General features: G+C 49.4%; 1 protein-coding gene across 1 annotated transcript in view; it reads left to right on the top strand.

The window, feature by feature from the left end:
- The first annotated feature begins 12 nt into the window (after window positions 1–12).
- The window catches only part of COPA (COPI coat complex subunit alpha), a 33,540-nt gene continuing 12,494 nt past the window's right edge, over window positions 13–21,058 (top strand). The window contains exons 1-18 of the mRNA XM_081174551.1: window positions 13–168; window positions 1,443–1,556; window positions 2,407–2,480; window positions 2,882–2,962; window positions 3,172–3,248; window positions 4,203–4,312; window positions 7,816–7,925; window positions 8,952–9,051; window positions 9,838–9,973; window positions 10,481–10,563; window positions 12,193–12,343; window positions 13,036–13,102; window positions 13,676–13,751; window positions 16,417–16,499; window positions 17,548–17,687; window positions 18,277–18,362; window positions 18,599–18,737; window positions 20,540–20,702. Of these exons, the coding sequence (XP_081030677.1) occupies window positions 129–168; window positions 1,443–1,556; window positions 2,407–2,480; window positions 2,882–2,962; window positions 3,172–3,248; window positions 4,203–4,312; window positions 7,816–7,925; window positions 8,952–9,051; window positions 9,838–9,973; window positions 10,481–10,563; window positions 12,193–12,343; window positions 13,036–13,102; window positions 13,676–13,751; window positions 16,417–16,499; window positions 17,548–17,687; window positions 18,277–18,362; window positions 18,599–18,737; window positions 20,540–20,702 (1,830 nt within the window). The 5' untranslated portion in view covers window positions 13–128. The remainder of the gene's footprint in view (window positions 169–1,442; window positions 1,557–2,406; window positions 2,481–2,881; window positions 2,963–3,171; window positions 3,249–4,202; window positions 4,313–7,815; window positions 7,926–8,951; window positions 9,052–9,837; window positions 9,974–10,480; window positions 10,564–12,192; window positions 12,344–13,035; window positions 13,103–13,675; window positions 13,752–16,416; window positions 16,500–17,547; window positions 17,688–18,276; window positions 18,363–18,598; window positions 18,738–20,539; window positions 20,703–21,058) is intronic.

The following is a 21,058-nucleotide window of genomic DNA, read 5'->3' as shown; positions in this document are numbered from 1 at the left end:
CTATGGTTTCCTGGCCGGAAGCGGAAGTGCTGAGTTGGCTTGAGGGACGCTCCGGCGGCGGACGGTGACGTGGAGACTGGTCAGGTTGTGGCTTCTGCTTCGGGGCGCGGAGGCTGCCAGGCCCGAAGATGCTCACCAAGTTCGAGACTAAGTCGGCCCGCGTCAAAGGTACCTGGGGAGGGGGAGGAGGGCCCGTGTCCTTAGCGTTGCTCATGTCTACTCGGGAGTAAGCACTGCTGCTTTGCTCCCAGGTTAGTGCGCGCACGGTCGTAGCCTTATGCTTACGTGTGAACTGCCCCCGTTAAGAATAGTGGGGCTTGCTTCCGAGTAGACCTGCATGGGATTACCATTGGGGCAGAGGGTTTTTCCGCTTCGGGGAATCAGTGCGAAAGTTGTGAAGGTTACAAGTGCAACTTCTTGCGTTGTTGGTAGATAACGGGGATGTTGGCACGTTTGTGTGTGCGTGAGAGAGGGAGAAATCACATCTGCAAACGTTATATATATATATATATATATATATATATATACACACACACACACACACACACACATGTATGTATGTTTATGTGAGTTTGCATAGCGAGTACCGTATTTTTCGTCCTATAAGGCACACTGGCCCATAGGACGCACCTAGTTTTTTGGGGGGGAAATTAAAAAATATATATATTTCCCCCCCACCAGCCGTGGGGCTGGGGCAGGGGAAGCCCGAGCTTCACCCCAACCCCCTGAAGAGACTGCCGCCTGCAAGCCTTGCGCGCCCGGCGGGACCTCCCGCCAGGCGCGCAAGGCTTGCGGACATCTGCCCGAAGCACGGGCCATGCTCCGCAGCGCGCCCCGTGCTTCGGGCTGCAGGCTCCTGCCCGCAAGCCTTGCGAGCCGGCGGGACCTCCCACCAGGCTCCCAAGGCTTGCAGATAGCTTCCTGAAGCCTGGAGAGTGAGAGGGGTCGGTGCGCAAAAAGCCTTTCAGCGAAAGCCTGCATTCGCCCCATAGGAAGCAACACATTTCCCCTTCATTTTTGTGGGGGGAAAAGTGCATCCTATAGGGTGAAAAATACGGTAATATTAAAGGGTGTGTACGTGAACAGAGTTACCTGCTAACATATAGTTCTTTTCATGACCACACACTTTAATATATGCCATAAAACAGGGACTTAAGTTTTCTTCATGTATCATTGGGGAATTTAGATCCATATGCATCTGAAATCTGGGGTCAAGGCAATGTGGCGTATCTGCTAAACTTTGACAGTTACCCACCAGAGATGGGGGAGCCTTGGAGTCAGTGTGGTGTAATGGTTAGTGGATTGGAATGTGACCCGGGAGACGGGTTCAAATTCCCACTGGATGTTAAATATTTTGCTGGCTGTCTGCATGCAATGTAGACAGCAAAAATAGTAAGAACAAATGTTGTCTGTAAACCATCCTTCCTTCTTTTCCTTCCCAGGGCTGAGCTTTCACCCTAAGCGGCCTTGGATCTTAACAAGTCTGCACAATGGAGTGATCCAGCTCTGGGACTACCGGATGTGTACACTCATTGACAAATTTGATGAACATGATGGTAAGTGGAGCCCCCTTAGAACGTTCACATATATGCAAGGTCTCTTGTCTGTAAAATGTGGGAGCCTGTGGTGCTTTATTGCACAGCTTACTGCAAATCATGATGTGATTAGAGGCATAAATGCAAGTGGATCCAATAATCTCAAATAGGCAAGCGGATGTGCAATTGCCTGTATGAAGATTTTTCTGGCATGTTTTGCTGCAACACTTGAAAGCAAATTTAACTTAAACCTATATAGGCCCTTGTCTGTCACCTTTTTATATGCAGAGAGACTCATCCTCTGAATTAACTTCTTTCCTTTATTCTGTTCCTGTTCATGTTATCCTATGAACGTGGAGCTATATTTGGGGGGAACGTGCATATTTGTTTTTAAGTGCTGTGGTGGAATTTTTGTAACCGAAGCTGCAGTATAAAGTTCCAAGGTAGGAGTTCATGAAAACTGGATCTTTCTAGAGTGGGGTTTGCAAGTAACATGGGCTAAATGTAGTCCAATTGCAGCCCATCAGCCTCACACCATGCCCCCAGCAGGCTGTTGGATCTCAGTCCCAGGGAAGGGGTATGTGTGTGTAGAGGACGAGAGACACTGCGGGGCCTTGCAGCTGCTATTGCCACCAAAGGAACTACAAGTTGACTGGAGGAGCAGTATGGTTTGGGGCTATGGAATCCCAGTGGTGAGTCAAGGCAGAACTCTTCTTCATTGACAGGAGAAGGTCCTGGGACAGGTAAGGGACTAGGAGAAGAAATCAGAGTAGCCAACTGGAATGGCCAAAAATCTATTGAGTACTCCTGTTTAATAAGTACCAGAAATGGGAAAATATTTACACGGTCTTTTGTATGTGTGTGTTTCTAGGCCCTGTCAGAGGGATTGATTTCCACAAACAGCAGCCACTCTTCGTGTCTGGAGGGGACGACTACAAAATTAAGGTAACGAGGATCTCTTCACCCTCTTGCAAAGAAGTCAGCACGAGGAGAAATCTTTCAAAAGCTATTAGCCATGGCAATGCAATAGTGCCTGCATGGGCAGTGGCAGTATATCTCTGACTGCCAAGTGCTGAAGACAACCCCACTTTGGGGCTCTTCAGTGGGATATGCCTGACAGCAGGCAGAAGTAGTATGCTGGACTTGATGAGCCCTATAGCCCTTACTCTTACTTTGGTTTCTTTGGAGAGACCCAGGACAGAGCCATAGCTGGGCAGAAGGCTCATTTAGCAGTAGTCTTAGCACAGATGGGTGAATATGTTTGAAGTTGCCAAATGTGATGATTGTGGGGGAATCTGGAGTGCTCAGCTGTCTGATGTATACACCCTGTTATGTCTGACTTTCAGGTCTGGAATTACAAGCTGCGTCGCTGTCTCTTCACCTTGTTGGGCCACTTGGATTACATCCGCACCACATTCTTCCATCATGTGAGTCCAGCAAGACGCTCCCAGTCCTGCCTGTTTTGCTTTTTCCTGCCAAGATCCTGTTTTGCCGCTCTACAGGCCTTTAGGTCTGAAGGCCCTAGAACAGCACTGGGGCAGCAGCTCTGCAAAGTATCTTTGCTGCCTTTTTAATGAAAGCAGTATGTAGCAGAAAGAAAAGAAAGGGATATGTGTCTTTGTTTTTTTGTTCATAGGAATACCCTTGGATCCTGAGTGCTTCTGATGATCAAACCATTCGGGTTTGGAACTGGCAGTCCAGAACCTGTGTTTGGTAACCAAAACGTATTTCTTCATTCAGATGTCTTTTGTTTGTGGTTCCCAAGCACTTTTATTGAAAGCAACCCCTCGGCCTTGTATTCTTCAATTCATAGGTGAAATTGGACAATTTATAAAACCATGTTGTCGTCATATTATTTATATAGCTTTTTCTAAGCGTTCAGAGGATTTCAGGTACACTTTCTCAGAAATGCATAAGGCAGGCATAGTGGTTAGTGTCAGGCTGGAACTGCTCATCTTTGAAACCCACTGGGTGCTTTCTGAGTGTGCTATCTCTCGGCCTAACTTACATTGCAGGATTGTTAAGAGGAGGAGGGAGGAGAACTGCATCAGCTACCCTAGGCTCCTTGAAGGAAGGGTGGGATCAAAATGCAACAAAATATGCTACCTGAATTATGTGTTTCAGAAACCAGCCTATTGTGAATGCAATATGTTTTAACTGTTTTTAATTCTGAGTTTTAAATTCCTGTAACTCGCCATGGGACTTGTTGGTAAAGGGCAAGTAATAAAATTAATAATAACACTTAATAATTAAAAATAAATAATTAGTAAGCTGAGAGTGAGAAGCGTGACTGGAGTGCTCACCAAGCCTGGAACGTGATTCTCCTGGGAGTTTGTAGGTGGAAGGTAGATAGCAGACCTCATGTTTGACACCTGCTGCTTGAAGTGAATTTCCTCACTTAGTACATTGCAGATAGCTGAGAGTGTGGAGATCTGGAGAGCCAAGAAATGCTGTTGTTTTTCTAGCCTTGTCAGGAATGGCGCAAAAGGGCACCTGGCACCTGACATGCATTCTTGGCCCTTTGCAAGAGATTTATGCTGAAGGGATGGCTCATGAATTTTCTAAATAAATTGCTCCCTGCCATCTTGTTGAATGAATGATTTTGATCCTGAATACTCAGAGGAACTACTCATAAGTGTTTCCCTCTCTTCCTTGCCTTCTTCCTAGTGTGCTGACTGGACACAACCATTACGTGATGTGCGCTCAGTTTCACCCTTCGGAGGACCTGGTGGTATCAGCCAGCTTGGATCAGACTGTGCGCGTTTGGGATATTTCTGGTGAGCTGCCCAGGTCAAGGGGGCTGTCCAGCAGCAGCACCGTGGTCAAAACTGCAGTTGTTGAAAGCGGAGCAGAAGAGAGGAGACGTTGAGCATAGACCATCCTGGCAGGGCAGAGGAGTAATTAGAGTCCAGCCCCATTCCTATGGCACCAGCTCTGCTTTGCAGAAGGTGCTGTGAAACTACAGGAGAGCCTGGCACTGTGTTTCCCTCTGTTTTGCTTGATTCCTTTTCATTTTGGGTAGAAACTGCCCACTTTGTACACTTGGCATCATTCTGTGGCTCCTTAGCTGTTAACAGCAGTTGAGAAGTGCAGGAAACCCCTTTTCTGGGTGTAAATGTGCAACTAGCAAATCAGCACTACGTGGAAGGAGCCATGAACCTTGGGGCTCTGCGTGTGATCAGAGTTGTCCAACCAATCAAATACCTCTAGGAAATTCCTCTGCAGCTAGCCAGATGCCTCTGAGAAGCCCTCTCCCAACTGCCCTCTTCCACTTTTGATGCCAGCATCTGGGATTCAGTTTAGTTAACCTGGCCAGTAGCTGCTGATAGATGTCTCTTCCTTCACTATGGCTGCCGAATTCCTGTTTAAAGACATCTATGGCTGCAGCCCTCACTTCATCTTCCGGCAGCAAATTCCATCAGAGAATTGTGCATCGTGGTATCAGTTTAACTGGATGCATGATGGAATAATGCTCTTTCCCCAATTTCTGTAGTGCATTGAATCTCATTGGGCCCCAAGTTCAAAGAATCTGTTCTTGATCTGGTGGAAACAGCATCACACAATTTGGGAGTGCGCAGGCCCATATGATGGGCCCCTGGGCCAGATCAAAGGAGCCAAGGCACCTGGGTGCTCATGGAGGAAGGATCCTGCTCCAGTGAAGTTGCAGGCCTTGGGGTCTAGCTCCTGGAAGCCCTCTGGAAAGTGAATCTGTAGAGCAAGTGTGATGAACTTTAGGTGCTCCAGTTGTTGCTGAACTGCAACTTCCATCACCCCTGGCCATTGACAAGGGATTCTTTGCAGAATGCTTTGAGCTAGGGAGAGTCGTGCTCTGGTTGCAAAAGAGGGAGCCTGAGGAGGTGGGAGTGTGGAACATGAAAACTGGGGGCAAGGACCCCTCCCCTCGTGAGTGCACAATAGACTTGCCGCTTTCTCGACTGCAGTTTTCAGCTGGGTGGGCTGCTGGAGTTTCGTAGCACACATTCAGATATGACCCAGCTGTGGGGAGGGGAGGGGAGAGGATTGCTGCTTCCTGGCTACTGACGGGGAGAGCTTTGTAATCTCTTTTGCCAGCACCCTTGCTGCTACGTTCACAGACTCTCTCAGTAGGATTCCAAACTGGTTGTTTGGAAGATCCGTAAACTTTTCCAACATCTTTACAGATCTGGAAATGTTGCGTTAATTCCCATTGCTGGTTGTCATCCTCTCTCAAAATGCCAGTTAGAGAGCAAAGTGCTGGGACGAAGGGAGTGTCACCTGCGCAACAACCTTAGGCCAGAATTGTCTCCATGGTGCAGATAGGTCCATAGCTTGTCTTAAATCCTAGTGAGCTGGCCGAGCGCAATTGGAACCTGGAATGTCTTTCACCACCTCCCTGTGCTAATTCTTGTTCCTTACATTTCGACAATGGAAATTTCATCCTGGATTTATAGTGATTTGTAGCCTCATCCCGAACTCTCCTGATAATTAGTGGATGTTGTGGATTTGCTGTACTTCTTGGAGAAAACAGACAATCATCTCAGCCATATGGGTGGGTTTCCAGGGCAACTGAGTGCAGGGTCCCCCTTGTTCCTGCTGAGAGAGTGCGTGAAAGGAGCCAGTTTGGGTCTGGAGTCTGGTTGCCACATTAAAAAGCATGAAAAGCTGCGTTGTAACTGAAGTTTCCCTGCTCTTGATACTAACAGTAACCTGTCAGGGTTGTTTCTGAAATAACTCCTTTTTTTCCTCCCTGCACCCTTTTAATCCAGGTGGAAGCTGAGCCTTGACATGGATGGCAGAAAGGGAGGGCTTAACAAGAGTTAATGTTGCACAGCAATTTCCTAACTGTTCCTTGCTGGGGGCACTCTTAAAAGGTTGAGCCTTGTTGAGGTTCCAGGCAGCAAATGGTGGGGAGTTCTGGAAAAGCTCTAGAAGCATGATGGTGCTAGACTTCCTAATGAGTTGGGAGTGCTGTGAGCTGCGTCCAGGGTGGTCTAACGCTCCGAGGGTGATGCTTGTTCTTCAGTTCTTGCCTGAGCTTTCAGAGTCCCCTTTAACCGTGCCCAACTACCCGGGAGCCAGACAGTGCCTTCGCATGACCAGGCTGTCTAACTGCTCTGCAGACCACACTAATCCCCACAGCTCTTGTACATCTGTCTGCCTTTCTCTCACACAAACACCTCACTCTCTCCCCCACAGCATTAAATAGCTGGTTCATTCTGTGAGTGTCCTCCTTTCCCTCTGGATTTGTGTAGCTTCTCCAAAAATTTTCCATCTGTTGTTCAGTTCCTTTGCCACCTCCTTGAAGCCCCAGATGTTCCAGTATCTCCTGGATCAGGCGTGCAGGTGGTTCCTTCCACTCTCGACTCAAGGAGGCTGCTGTCTGAGCCTAGACCTTCCTGGATCTCAGCCCATTGTGTCAGGTTCCTTGTTGAAAGTGCCCGCCTGGTTATGTGAACTTGATAGCTTTTAACAGCCAAATCTGTATTTAAAATAAGAGGCCAGAATGCTTCAGATCCAATATACAAGTGTCAGGGAACTGACATCGGAGCCAGAGGCGAAGGGAAGGCTCCCAAGTGATGCTGGAGAGGGACCCAGCAGGGAGAGAGGCAGCTCATCAGCTGGGGAAGGAAATCAGCACAACACCAGGGATAAAGGGGGGCAGATGGGGGAATCGGCGAGGGCTGCAGAACTCCTCGCCGGACACCAGCGGGGAGAGCACGGGTCCTCCGCTACCCACACCCTCCCTGCGCAGAAGACTTCCGCGCAGGGAGAGTAGGAGGAGACTTGGCGTCAAACAGCTTTTATGCTGGAAAAGGTTTAAGAAATGCCCACTGACGGATTCTGCTAGCGACTGAGGCAGCCACGAAGTGAAGGGCTGTCCAGACAGAAAAGGTTTAACAAGGCAACATAGCCAGGAGTGGTGGCAACTTACGCACGTGCAACCCCTATATTCATTACAACAAGGTACCGATTAACTTTTCCCCCCATTTCTCTTTGGCCTTCAACCAGGTAACTCAGCAGCGGCAGCATTCCTAGCCTGGTGATTTTTTGCTTCCTGATTGCAAAGGCGTCTCAGTTTCCCTAGTGAACTGCAAAGAAATGTAGAAATCGCTTCCAACTGTGCATTGTTCTAGTAGATGTTCGTAGGGAATGAAAGCAACCTGTGGTCCCTTTTCTCTCTGTTCCATTTCACCCGTTTATGTCTTCCATTTATATAAACAGCCTGTCTCTGAATTTTGGAGTATCCTCTCACTAACCTCATGTTCTGCCCCTGCTCTCTTCACTCTCACCTTTTGTGAAGGCCTGAGGAAGAAGAACCTCTCCCCGGGAGCCGTGGAGTCGGACGTTAGGGGAATCACTGGAGTAGATCTCTTTGGCACCACTGATGCAGTGGTGAAGCACGTCCTTGAGGTACTCCTGGCTTGGGCAGGGGGTACATGGGGGAGGCACCTTTGCATATTTGCTATTTTAAACTGCTGTTGGCAGGGACTTTGGACCCTGCCCTGAGTAATTCTGCAACAAGGAGAAGCAAGACCTGCAACCTCCAGAGCTGGATTGCAAGAAAGATCCTTGCTTCAGGGATCAAGCCTATTGCAAACCATTGTTTATATGGTGCCACCCATGTGCAAAGTATTAAGAGCATAGCACCCTGCCCTGAGGAGCGTGTGGTCTAAAATTCAGCTCTGGGGAACAGTACCAGAAGCGGGATGGGAAATGAAGTAGGGAGCAGGCAGGGGGAAGAGTTCACATCCGTTGCAGTTCTTGGACTTAATAATTTGGATACTGAAAGGTTATGGCAAAGGCTTTGGGGGGAAAGCAGGGTGGGTGTTTGAAGGAAGGATTTGAAGCAAGTTAGAGAGGTGGCCTCAAAGGGGTGTTCTGGAAGGTGGTTCCGGACATATAAGAGGAGGAAAGGGTGAAAGGGCAGGGAAGTTTGAGGCCGTAAGAAAGAAATCTTGGGTTGGTCAAGTGTGGGTGGAGTTGGACAAACAAAACTCTAGGTGGGTGAAATAACAGGGTCCTAGGATGGAGGCGTGGAGAGCTTTGAAGATAAGGAGCTCACTGTGGATTGGAGTCGAGGGCATTATGTGGTCAGTGAGAAAGATGGATGGTTTTGATGGCTGAATTCTTGGTAAAGAGGTGAGAGGGCTCAGGTGAATGCAGAAGACCAGGGAGGAGGCGGTTGCAGTTGTTTCCTCTCCCCTTGGCCCAGATTGTAAAGCAGAGTTTTTGCTGAGGGAGGAGCAGAGAGGCAGGGCCATATTAGCCCCTTCTGACTGTAGGGATGGAGTGGGTCCCTTTGGATTAGCAGGCAGGGGGTGGCAGCTACAACAACTCTGCTCCTCACATCCCATTGACTGGCACGTGTTGCCACTGTATGTTGCCACTTCCCAAAATGGCAGCCTCGGCCTGAGATTAGTTACCTTCTTCTCATAGGGGCACGACCGTGGTGTGAACTGGGCCGCTTTCCACCCCACCATGCCCCTCATAGTTTCAGGGGCTGATGATCGGCAAGTCAAGATCTGGCGGATGAATGGTAAGCGCCGTCCACTTCCTTTCTCCCTCCCTCCCTCCCTCCATGGAGTCAAGTTGCAAGAGCAAGGACCCAGCCGCATACACTGCTAGGCTGGCTGGGCACTTAAGAGAAGGAACCTTGGCTGCAGGGTGGGAATCTGATCCAGCATTGATAGCTGTTTAGAAATGAGCCCAGCACCGGAAGGAATTGCTTCTCTGGTAGGTTAGGGGAAGAAAGCGGGCAAACTTATGCCAAGCTGCAGTAGAAGATTGCAGAAGCCTTAGGAATGCCTTGCCAGCCCAGTTTAAAAGTCCGTCTGGCTTGAGCTTCCTTGGGAGGCAGGCAGGCAAGCAGAGCCTGGAAGTGATGGCCTTTGGTTGTTATCCTTCTGCCAGAAGGCCAAGGCCTTTGGAAACTAAGTTGCAGGCACTGTTGACCACTGGGCTGACGTTGGGGCAAACTGTGTTTTAATTGCTGGCTCCAAATGTGTTCTACATTTTAATCATTAACTGCATTTTAGCTTTTAACTCATTTGTGCTCATGACTTATTTTGTAATGTTGTTTTTAATTGTTGTAAGCCGCCTTGAATCCCAGCTTGGGAGAAAAGTGGGGTATAAATGCGTTAAAAGGGTAAAAACATTTAGCACCTGAAAAGGCTGGGCACCAGAACTGCTCTAGGCAACTATCAGGGCCAATTCCCTATGTAGGACCTTGTAGAGTTGCTCTACAAGCTCGAGGGGAGGGTCTCATTTCCCTGACCTCTCTGCCAAGGAAGTGGTTCGTGATCACCAGCCTTCTTATCCTTAGAGTCGAAAGCCTGGGAGGTAGACACCTGCCGCGGACATTACAACAACGTCTCTTGCGCCGTGTTTCACCCCCGCCAGGAACTCATCCTCAGCAACTCTGAGGACAAGAGCATCCGTGTCTGGGATATGTCTAAGCGGTAAGTGCACCATCCTGCCTGCCCTTCCTGATCTTGGGATATTGGGCCCTGCACTATTTAAAAGAATACGCTCTGGAATGCCAAGTGCCTGGCTGGAATACACAGGAAGCTGCCTTATAGAAAGTCAGGCTATCAGTCCATCTAATCAATTTTGTCTGCAGTGGCTCCCCACAGTTTAAGCAGGGAGCTTTTCCCCAGCCCTGTCTGGAGATGCCATTGGGGATTAAACCCTGGGGCCTCACAAGGCAGAAGCTCTGCCACTGACCTCAGGCCCTTCCGCTGTGTGATGGAGGGATCCAAAACTCAGAGCCACCAGATCTTGGGGTCAGGTGAGGAAGGAGTGTTAGTAAACTTTTGGGTGGTGTTGGCCACATTTAGTCCGCAGGCCAGAGGTTCCCCACCCCCTCTGTTAGGAAAATAGCTGCTTTGAGGCTATCAATTGAATAAACCAGTCCAGTTGTTTTGTGTTAATTAGTCTGCCTCTGTTTTTCATTCTCCCCTTCCCAGCACGGGAGTCCAGACTTTCCGCAGGGATCATGACCGCTTTTGGGTGTTGGCAGCTCACCCCAACCTCAACCTCTTTGCTGCAGGTAATGGGATCTGTTCTTGAAGTCACTTTGGATTTGATGATGAGTTTTCACTAGATGCCAAAAAAAGGATCTCCTTCACCCAAAAGGCAAACAGATTTATGGTGGCATCTGCTTTTGTGATTTCAAGCCCATGTCATGGCATGCACAAAATGGTCTCTGCAGTTGGCAGATATAACAGTATAATTTTAAAGAAAATGGGGTCAAAATGTTATGAAGTGCAGAGGATCAGTTCATGTATCTAACAAGTTAGCAGTGTCCAGTCCAGGGGTGGGGGAATCTTTTGCTCCAGGGGCCAGATCTTTTATCAAGCTTGGCCTCACGGGCCAAATTTGACAGGTGGGTGGGGCTTATGATCTGTCAGTCACATGCCATTATTATAACATCTCATGATTGATGTGTGAGTGGGGTCACCCACCCACCTGCATCCCTCTTGTGGCTTTGCAGGTCTTCCCATGCTTTAAACCCAATGTCAGAGGTTTAAAAGAGGAACACAGGAATACCTGGAAACTGCCCTTTGAAGCATCTTGCACCTTCTCCTTTAAAGGTGCTTTAATATGCCTTTGCTTGCAAAACAGTCAAGTGTTCTAATGAATACACTTAACCTGGCTGTGTTGGTCTTTGGAGAGAATAAGCTGCTGTGGAACCTTGATCTGGAACGTGCTCTCATTCCCGATTGGGCCCTGGTACTGGATTTCCTGTTGAAAAGCTCTCCCTTCTGACTGCACATTGCTCGCATAGCTTCCACTCTCTGCAAACAGCATTCCGGGGGGGGGGGTCAAATAGCAAGGCAAATTTTCAGGTGGAAACCTGCATGGGCACCTGATCTGGATTGGGGCCTTGCAGCTGCTTTGTTTTTGTTGTGCTGTTGTTGCAAAACAAAACAAAAATTACCAAAAGCACCAATAAAATAAACATTCATCCTGGCACTCCCAAGATAGCCAGGTTTTCAGCTGGTGCCAAAAGCTTAACATTCCTGCCTCGGATGGGGAAGAGCTCAAAGGTTCAGGGCCACCACTGAGACAATAGCTGCTGGGGCTTCTAGCCCCACCTTGAGATGCCATAGGGAAGAGCGTCTGCCTTGCAAGCGGAAGGTCCCCGGATTCAATTCCTGGCATCTCCAGCTAGGCTTTGGTCAGTCTCCTGCCTAGAATTCTGTAGAGCCACTACCAGGTATTGCAGACAATACTGAGCTGGAGTCTGGCTTGGTACAGTGGTACCTCGGGTTACAGATGCTTCATGTTACAGACTCTGCTAACCCAGAAATAGTACCTTGGGTTAAGAACTTTACTTCAGGATGAGAACAGAAATTGCATGGCGGCAGCAGGAGGCCCCATTAGCTAAAGTGGTACCTCAGATTAAGAACAGTTTCAGGTAAACAACAGATCTCTGGAACGAATTAAGTTCTTAACCCGAGGTACCACTGTATAAGGTATAATCTGTTTCCACACCAGGGATTTAACCTCTGACCTTTCGCGTACATGGCAGGTGCTCCATCCTTGAGCTGTGACCCTTCAGCCTGGAGGGCATGCTATTTTGCCTCTCCCCCCCCCCCCAGCAAGGTGCCGTGAGTCTGCTTGTAGCGTTGGCTGCAGAAGTCTTAACACGGCTGCCTCTCTCTCCGGTCTCCAGGACACGATGGCGGCATGATTGTCTTCAAGCTGGAGCGCGAGCGACCAGCATACGCTGTGCATGGCAACATGCTCTACTACGTGAAGGACCGCTTCCTGCGACAGCTGGACTTCAACAGCTCCAAAGATGTTGCCGTAATGCAGCTGAGAAGGTGAGGAGGTCCTCTTCCGCTCGATGCCTTCCACCACTGTTGCTAGGTGGTTGTTTTGTGCTTCTTGTGGGCGGAGAAGGCTGCATGCGCTGCTTGTACACAAGAACACCATAAGAGCCTGCTGGATCACGCCAGTGGCCCATCGAGTCCAGCATCCTGTTCTCACAGAGGTCAGCCAGCTGCCTTTGTTGGGAAACCAGCAAGCAGGCCCCGAACACGAGAGGAGGAGGAGGAGTAGTAGTTTGGATTTGATATCCTGCTTTATCACTACCCGAAGGAGTCTCAAAGCGGCTAATATTCTCCTTTCCCTTCCTCCCCCACAACAAACACTCTGTGAGGTGAGTGGGGCTGAGAGACTTCAAAGAAGTGTGACTAGCCCAAGGTCACCCAGCAGCTGCATGTGGAGGAGCAGGGAATCAAACCTGGTTCACCAGATTACGAGTCTACCGCTCTTAACCACTACACCACACTGGCTCTCTCTCTCTCACTCACTGTGGTTACCAGCTACTGTAGTTCAGAAGCATTACCACCTCCTAACCATGGAGGCAGACAACCAGCAGAGCACCTTGCAGCCCAGGACCTTTGGGGGGGGGGTCCTTTCCTTCTGCGTCAGTGGCTGCTGCTTTAAGCCAGAGCCAGCTACTATTTGTGTTCTCCCTGATTTCCTCATTTGTTACTTTCCTCCTTCTCAGCGGCTCCAAGTTCCCTGTGTTCAACATGTCCTACAACCCTGCGGAGAACGCCGTCCTCCTCTGCACGGTAAGCTGAAGCTAACCTGGAGTTCCGCAAGCCTTGTTGGGTGACTTTATCGCCCTTTGCTAAGGGGTTTGGGGGCTCGTTTTGAGGCCTTGCCACTTGTGGGGCTCAGTCCTGCAGGGGCGATGTGCATGTCCACCTTTTCAGAAAGTGGAAGAACAGGGTGGCTGCCCAAGCAACCTGCTACTTGCCTTGGACAAAAAGGGCCCTTCTAGTCCAATATCCTTACTTCCCACAGTAACCAACCAGATAACTCCAGGGAGGCAACCCTCCCCCTGGCCCCTCCCAGCTTGTATTTGCAGATTTGGATCCTCCAGATTTAGAGGTAGTCTATTGCCTTTGTGGCTTAATGCCAACGGATAGATCTTCTCTTCCTTGAATTTGCCTAATTCTAGATTACTAAATCTGGATTACTGCAGTGCGCTCTATGTGGGGCTTCCCCTGGGCTTGACCTGCAGGCTAGCGCCGAATGCTGGAGCGTGATTGCCAAGCAAAAGAAACAAGCACAAACAGTTGAAACAAATCCTAGTCCCGAGAGAGCTGGTCTGACGTGTAGAATTCTTCCTCTCTCCACAGAGAGCCAGTAATCTGGAGAACAGCACCTACGACCTGTACACCATTCCTAAGGATGCTGATTCCCAGAATCCTGATGGTGAGCTTTGCATCTGTTCCTCCCTGCCTCCACCGCCTTCCCCCGCCCTCCGAAAATCACAACTGGGTTCCTTCTCCACCATTCCTGTGGAGCCCACATGCTCTTGGCAGGTTCTTTTGACTTGAAAAATTCATGTTTGTCCCCCTCGCTTTTACGCTTGCAAATATATTTTTTATAAATCAGTTATTAGAAACTATCCATCCTGCCTCTCTGCCCAGCAGGCCGCCTCACTGGCTTGCCTGTCGTGATGGATCTCCTAGCAAAGCAGCTCCGTCCCAGGCAGGCCTCTCTGCTTCCAAAGTAGCTGTACAAGTGCCCAGTGCTCGTTCTCTCCCTCTTGGCCAATTCCAGACCAGGCGTGTAATCTGCCCATCAAAATGTGCCGCTGGAAGTTCTTCCTTCCAAGTGCCTCTCGTTCCACTTGGGAGTTGAAGTTCCAGCTGGGTCTCCCCTGCCTCTGACGTCACAGCAGTAAAAGCTCCTGGAGTGAGTTCCAGTGATGCATGAGCCAGGCCAACCTCCCGCCTCCCACATTAGCAGATTTATGGGCTCTTCATGGCTGCCAGGCGCCATTTGCTATAAAGGCGATGTTACCTCCCCTCGTTCCGAGACACAGAAACTCTGCTAGTTATGTTCCAGCCTTGCTGTGAGCTGAGCTCCTCCTGGCACCCAGGACTCTGGGGCGCTTTTGTTTCTCGCTCTTATATCCCGCCATGTTGGTAGCTCTTGCAAGCAAATATTTGGGCCGCCCCGTTTCCTCACCATTTTCATAGCAGTAAGAGTGTTAAGGCTCTTCTTTTCACTTTGTGTGATGGCAAAAAGAGGAAAATTTGTTTCCTACTGTGCTTTCCAAACATGAAGGCAGTACTGGTATATTCTTGTGGCCTTTCCCTTTTTGATTATGTGCATTACCACCAAAATCATCAAGTGGGGAACTGTTGGATAATTTGCAGATATTTGCAGAGTAAGCATGCAGAGAGGGCCCAGTATACATATCCCCCGTATAACTGACGGAATGGTATACCTGAAGGAGCATCTCTATCCCCATCGTTCAGCCCGGACACTGAGGTCCAGCTCCAAGTGTCTTCTGGGGGTTCCATCACTGAGTGAAATGAAGTTACAGGGAACCAGGCACAGGGCCTTCTCAGTAGTGGCTCCCGCCCTGTGGAATGCCCTCTCATCAGATGTCAAGGAGATAAAGAGCTGCACAACTTCTAGAAGATACCTGAAGGCAGCCCTGTATCAGGAAGTCTTTAACTTGGTGTGGTGTTTTATTATGCTTTTATATTTGTTGGAATCTGCCCAGAGTGGCTGGGGCACCCAGAGATGGATGAGGTATAAATAAAACAACAACAAAACAACAACAATGGAGGTAGGAAGACTGAGGCAGCTAGCCTAAAAGACAGCAGTGTGAGGAGAGATCTAAGCTTGGGACATCCTGGTCTGTTTTAACGACTACACTTGATAATGTTGAGAAGGTGCAGTTCCCAGTGTGTTGGGGGGTTTTTTTGTCATCTGCACTAGGGAAGGCCTTCCAGGTATTATTGGACTCCAGTTCCCATCAAGCCCACCCAGCATGCTCCATGTTCAGAGGTGATGGAAGTCATAGTTCAGCAACATCTGGAGGGCCAGAAGCTCCACACCCCTGATCTTCATGGCTGTTGATGCAAAAAAGTTTACTTTTATTTATATACCGTATTTTTCGCTCTATAAGACGCACCTGGCCATAAGAGTTTTTAGAGGAGGAAAACAAGAAAAGCCAGCTCACTCAGCACGGCTCTTTAAAGATAGAGCGGCTCTTGCTGGCTTTTCCGGGAGGTGGGAGAAGGGACTGACAGGCTGCCCTCCGTTTCTTCTCCCGCCTCCCTGAAAAGCCAGAGCAAGCGGCGCAGCTATCTCTGAAGCCAGCACAGAAAGAGGGAGAGCTGCGCAGTGCCTCTTGTTGTGCTGCCTTCCCAGTGAAGCAGAATGAGGGACGGAAGAGCTCCCTTCTGTCCCTCCTCCCGCTTCGCTGGGAAGCCAGCAGAACAAGAGGCGCTGCGCAACTCTCGCTCTTGCTCTGCTGGGTTCAGCAATAGCTGCACAGCCTGCATTCTCTCCATAAGACGCAGACACATTCCCCCTTACTTTTTAGGTGGAAAAAAGTGTGTTTTATGGAGCAAAAAATTTGTACTGCCCTGCATGTCTGAAGCAGCCCAGATGCCTCACTCTGTGCAGTTCTCTCCCGGAGAGGCTTCTTCTCTTGACACTCGTTGCTTTGTGCTTCAGTGCGAGGCAACAGCTGCTGGAAGCAGAGGCAAAGGAGGGGCCTATGTTGGCTACAGGACCCTCGGCGCTTGCTTTGTTTGGCTGCAGAGGCATAGCTCATTAGCGTGACATAGTGGCGTGTCAGCCGGGATGGCTGCTTCCTCCTTTGCCAGCCAGTCGTGGCGCCGGTTCCCCCAGCAACTGCTTGGCTCCTCCAGTGGGCCACTTTGAGAATCCAAAAGTATGTGTCAGAGGCAGAGAGGAGGAGGGCCTGGATCTTACATGTAGCCTGAGGTTAAATGGGAGTCGGGAGGTGGGGGGGTAGGGAGAGAGCAGCTGATCCGCAGGAGCAGAGCTGGAGCAGGGCCAGCGGTATATGACTTAATGCCTGTCATTTATTATTCCACCCCACCCCCAGCTCCTGAAGGGAAACGCTCCTCTGGGCTGACAGCTGTGTGGGTAGCTCGGAACCGCTTTGCCGTCTTGGATCGGATGCACTCGGTGAGTGGGGAGAACCACATAGCTCAGCGGCAGGACATCTGCCTGGCATGCAGAAGGTCTGAGGTTCATTCCCCAGTGGCATCTCCAGGGAGGGCTGGGAGGGACTCCCTTTCTGAAACCCTGGAGAGCTGCTGCCAGTCAGTGTTGATAAAATACTGACCTAGGTGGACTGAGGGTCTGATTCGGCATAAGCTTCATATGAAATGCTCTGCCTGTCCCATCAAGCCGTGAGCTGTCTTTGGGGAGCAGCAGCCTTGTTTTCCTTCCCACGGGCCTTGGCTTCTCCTGCCTGAGCTTGGAACTTCCACAAGTTTCATGGAATCCTGATAGAGAAACGTTGATTTAAGAAGAGAGGAGGAAAATCAGAGAAGTCTTCTGAGAAGAAGACTAAAGCAAAGGAATTTATTTTTATTATAATTATTACAATGAATTCATTAGTCACTTTCGAAATCATTGTTTCGAGATAATTTTACACGTAAGATGATTAAAAGCAGTTAAAAACACAAAGAGAGCAAATACGTTTAACACAAGGCGGAAGTCCTAACAAGTGGGCACTCGTGGTAGAGACCCATCCATTAAGCTGGGAAATCCTATCGGAACAGAAATGCTCTTTCTGGAAGGTGCAGTTATTCCCTGACAGGAACGCTATTCTCCGTGTTGCATATGGTGAGCCTGAGAGAATTTATGGCTTGGCCAAGTCCCCTGAGGCAATTCATGTCAGCTGAGATTCAAACGGAGCGTTCTGCTTCGCAGCTTAGTCTCAGCCACTACACTGCACGGCTGCTCTCTGTTTCCTTCTCTCTCTCTCCCCTGCCACTCTCTTGATTGTGAGCTATCCCTGCAAGCCGTTGTCAGGTTATGTGGCAGATTAAAATGAGAAGGGACAAGGCAACACTGAGTAGCAAGCAAAGGTGCTGAGCAGCTCTGTGTGAGGTCCTGAGCCAGCGACGAGTCTTGTTCATCCAGATTTCGCTATCGTGTGCCTGATTTCTCTCTTCCCTCCTCTCCCTGATTTTTGCGGTCTCTTGCCTGCCTGCTGAAATGGCAGATTCTGATCAAGAACCTGAAAAATGAGATCACCAAGAAGGTCCAGGTTCCCAACTGCGATGAGATTTTCTATGCCGGGACTGGGAACCTGCTGTTGAGAGATGCTGATTCCATCACCCTCTTTGATGTGCAGCAGAAACGGTGAGAACCTTCAGCAGCAGGTGACCTCTGACCTGGGGTGGTGGTGGTGGAGTCCATCAGACAAACTCCAGGTGGGCAACAACCTTTACCAGCTTTGTCACTTTGATACGGAAACCCAAGGCTGTAATTGTAGAACCCTCTGATTTCCTTCTCTCTGAATGGGGGAGTAGAAACACCTGGCCGGATTTGGCCCAGAGGCTCCCAGTTGCTGATCCTTACCCAACACTTGCAGATTTTTTCTGTGAGCACCTTTCAGCTGCCAGGTTTCCTTAAGATACCACAGATAACGTGCATATTGTAGGGTATCTGGGGGTGTTCTTGGCCACCAGGGATTCCCAGAGAACTGCCCTAGAGAAAGGAGAAGAGCTGGTTTCTGTGGGCCAGTTGAGGCAGATTTGGCATAAGTCTCATGTGGTCTGTAGGCTAAAGCCTTTTTCTGCCCGTGGTACTACCTCCCCACCCCCACCCCCACCCCCCGCCAATTGATTGCTGCTTCTCCTGCGTTCGAATAGTGGGCAAATGGGGAAGAAGGGAAGGTGGCGTGTCCTGGTGTGACTTCATGGACTGGGGGGCTGCTCCCTTCCTGCAGGACTCTGGCCTCTGTCAAGATCTCCAAGGTGAAGTATGTCATCTGGTCGGCTGACATGTCCCACGTGGCTCTCCTGGCAAAGCACGGTAAGAAGAGGCCTCACAGGTGTCTTGACATCAAGGCCCAAGGCTTTCATATCAGTGATTTTCATTTTCTGGGTTGCTCAATTTTGCAGCTTCCTCATCTTCCCCCAAAGTACAGGGCATTGGGGCAGTGTAGTGCCTAGGCTGGGAGGCCCTGTACTTTAGATTTGTTTCAGTTGGGGTTACTTAGGAGTAAGCCCTCTTGAGCATGACATCTCTCCTCTGCTCTGCCTCTCCAGCCATCATGATTTGCAACAGGAAGCTGGAGTCGCTTTGTAACATCCATGAGAACATCCGGGTCAAGAGCGGCGCCTGGGATGAGAGCGGGGTCTTCATCTACACCACAAGCAACCACATCAAATATGCCGTCACTACCGGGTAAGCGGGACTGCGGCGTCCAGCAGAATATCAATGATCAAGATGATGGTGCTTCCAAAAATGCTATCCAGGATGGTTGTAAATAAAAGTGGCACTTATTTTTACTTTGATCACTGCCCTCTGAAGTATAAGCCAAAGCAACTCCTCCTCTCCTGAAGTTGCTTTTGGGCCTGCTTTTTCAGCAGCCATACCTGTGTTTTGAAGGTACATGAATTAGCACTGTGAAGACAGGGAAAACCTGATAAGCTCATTAACAACAACAACAACAATAACAACAACAACAACACAAGCTTCCCAGGGACAAAGTACTCTGCATCATAGCTGCAAAACAGGAGTTCTCTCAAGGCTCTAAAAAGCTGGTGTGCAGCCACTCCCCAGTAGGATTTAGTAACAGCATTAAAATCCTTCGTTAGCACCTGGTATTGAGAGGAAGCTTGCACTTGCTTTTAAAGAGAGACTTTTGCAGTTTGTTAAACCATGGCTTGTTAGATCATCTGAGCCTTCTCCAGAAGCTTAACTGTGGTATGTTTACTGCCCAGCAGAACATGATCTGGAGCCATAGTTTGTTGTTGGCTTGTAAACCTTGATTTGCTTTAACCGTGGGGTGGTGTTAAGTGTGACTCAACAGCTCCTAGCCATGATGGCTGTGCTCTGCCTCTATAGTCAGGGGCAGTAATGCTTCTGAAGACCAGTTGCTGGGAACAGTCACAGGAGGGGAGTGTGCTCTTGTGCTCAGATCCTGCTTGAAAGTCCCCCCACAGGCATCCAGCAGGCTCTTCTTGCACTCTTATAAACAAAGCTGACCTGAGTGAACAGAAATGGCAGAGACCAAGATCTGAAAGGAGTTTGCCAAGGAGGGTGGCTCATTGATGGAGCTCAAGTGCCCTTCCTCTCCCTTTCCAGTCCCTAGTACAGTGGTACCTCGGGTTACAGACGCTTCAGGTTACAGACTCCGCTAACCCAGAAATAGTGCTTCAGGTTAAGAACTTTGCTTCAGGATGAGAACAGAAATCGTGCTCCGGTGGCACAGCGGTAGCAGGAGGCCCCATTAGCTAAAGTGGTGCTTCAAGTTAAGAACAGTGTTAGGTTAAGAACGGACCCCCGGAACGAATTAAGTACTTAACCCGAGGTACCACTGTAGAAGCAAAGCCTAGTTAGAGCTCAATCATTATATTAAGTCAGTTTTACCATAAAGTTCCAAAGCTTATCCAGTAGCAGAAAGTGTCCTCCCCCACTTTCAATCTTGTAAATTTAAAGGGAGGGTCGTATGACCCCGTTTTCTGCCCATTCCCCCTGTCAGGCTTCGGGGAATCGGATCCCTTCCCCCAGTGGCAGTAAATAAGCAGATCAAACGAAAGGAGCGTTCGTACTAGATAAGTTCTTTAATAATCACAGCGAGAGAATGCATATCTCTCTAAAAAATGGCATTGCTCCCAGTAAAGGTTCACCCCCTCGGTCCCCATTAATCTATGTCACTCCTATGTTGGGTAATCTGAGCTTGTTGCCATTGTGCTTTCTGTTCTATCACTTTCATAGGCGAAGGGGGGGTGGGGTCAGGAATGCTGTCCAAGGACACAATCTGCCAGCTGTCTCTCTCTTGGCGTTTCCTCTTCTAGCTGTTCCTCACCCAGTATTTCCTAGCTTTTGCCCTCTGGACTGTGCTCTTCTGCAAACCACTGTTCTAAATAAATACTGTCCTCCTGCCCTTGGGAAGGTTCAGAAAAGGGGGGGGCTCCCACCATTCCTCCTCGGTCCAGTCCCTGATACCCCCCACAACTCCTGCTTCCGCATTCCCCATCTAGAGACCACGGGATCATCCGCACCCTGGACCTGCCTATCTACGTGACGCGGGTGAAGGGGAACAACGTCTACTGCCTGGATCGCGAATGCCGCCCCCGAGTCCTGACCATTGACCCGACAGAGTTCAAGTTCAAGCTGGCTCTCATCAACCGGAAGTATGACGAGGTGCGTGCTGCCTGCTTCCTCTTGCCATCTGTGCCCAGCAGTGGGAAGGAGGGGTCTTCTCAAATGGCATGTCTCTCCCGTTGCCTCCCATCTCTGTACAGCAGCCGTGGAGGGCGACTGTATCTTTCTCTACCTCCTTGCCATCTTTGATATGAGCAGGCAGGACTTGCGTCCGCTTCTTGCCATAGAAATGTAAGGACACTGCTGGAACAGCAGAAGCCTGTGAGATGCTCTCAGGAGGCCAAGAGGTGCAGCCTGAAGGGAGGCACTTGAATTCATTTTTTAAATTATTTTTCAAATACAACATATACGGTAAAGAACAAACAAAGGCATATAAAGATTCAGTTTACAAAATT

This window comes from Podarcis bocagei, assembly GCF_964188305.1.
Source record: "Podarcis bocagei genome assembly, chromosome: 16".
NCBI lineage: Eukaryota > Metazoa > Chordata > Lepidosauria > Squamata > Lacertidae > Podarcis > Podarcis bocagei.
The sequence above is the reverse complement of the archived record's forward strand: the minus strand, read 5'-3'. Positions and strand labels throughout refer to the sequence as shown.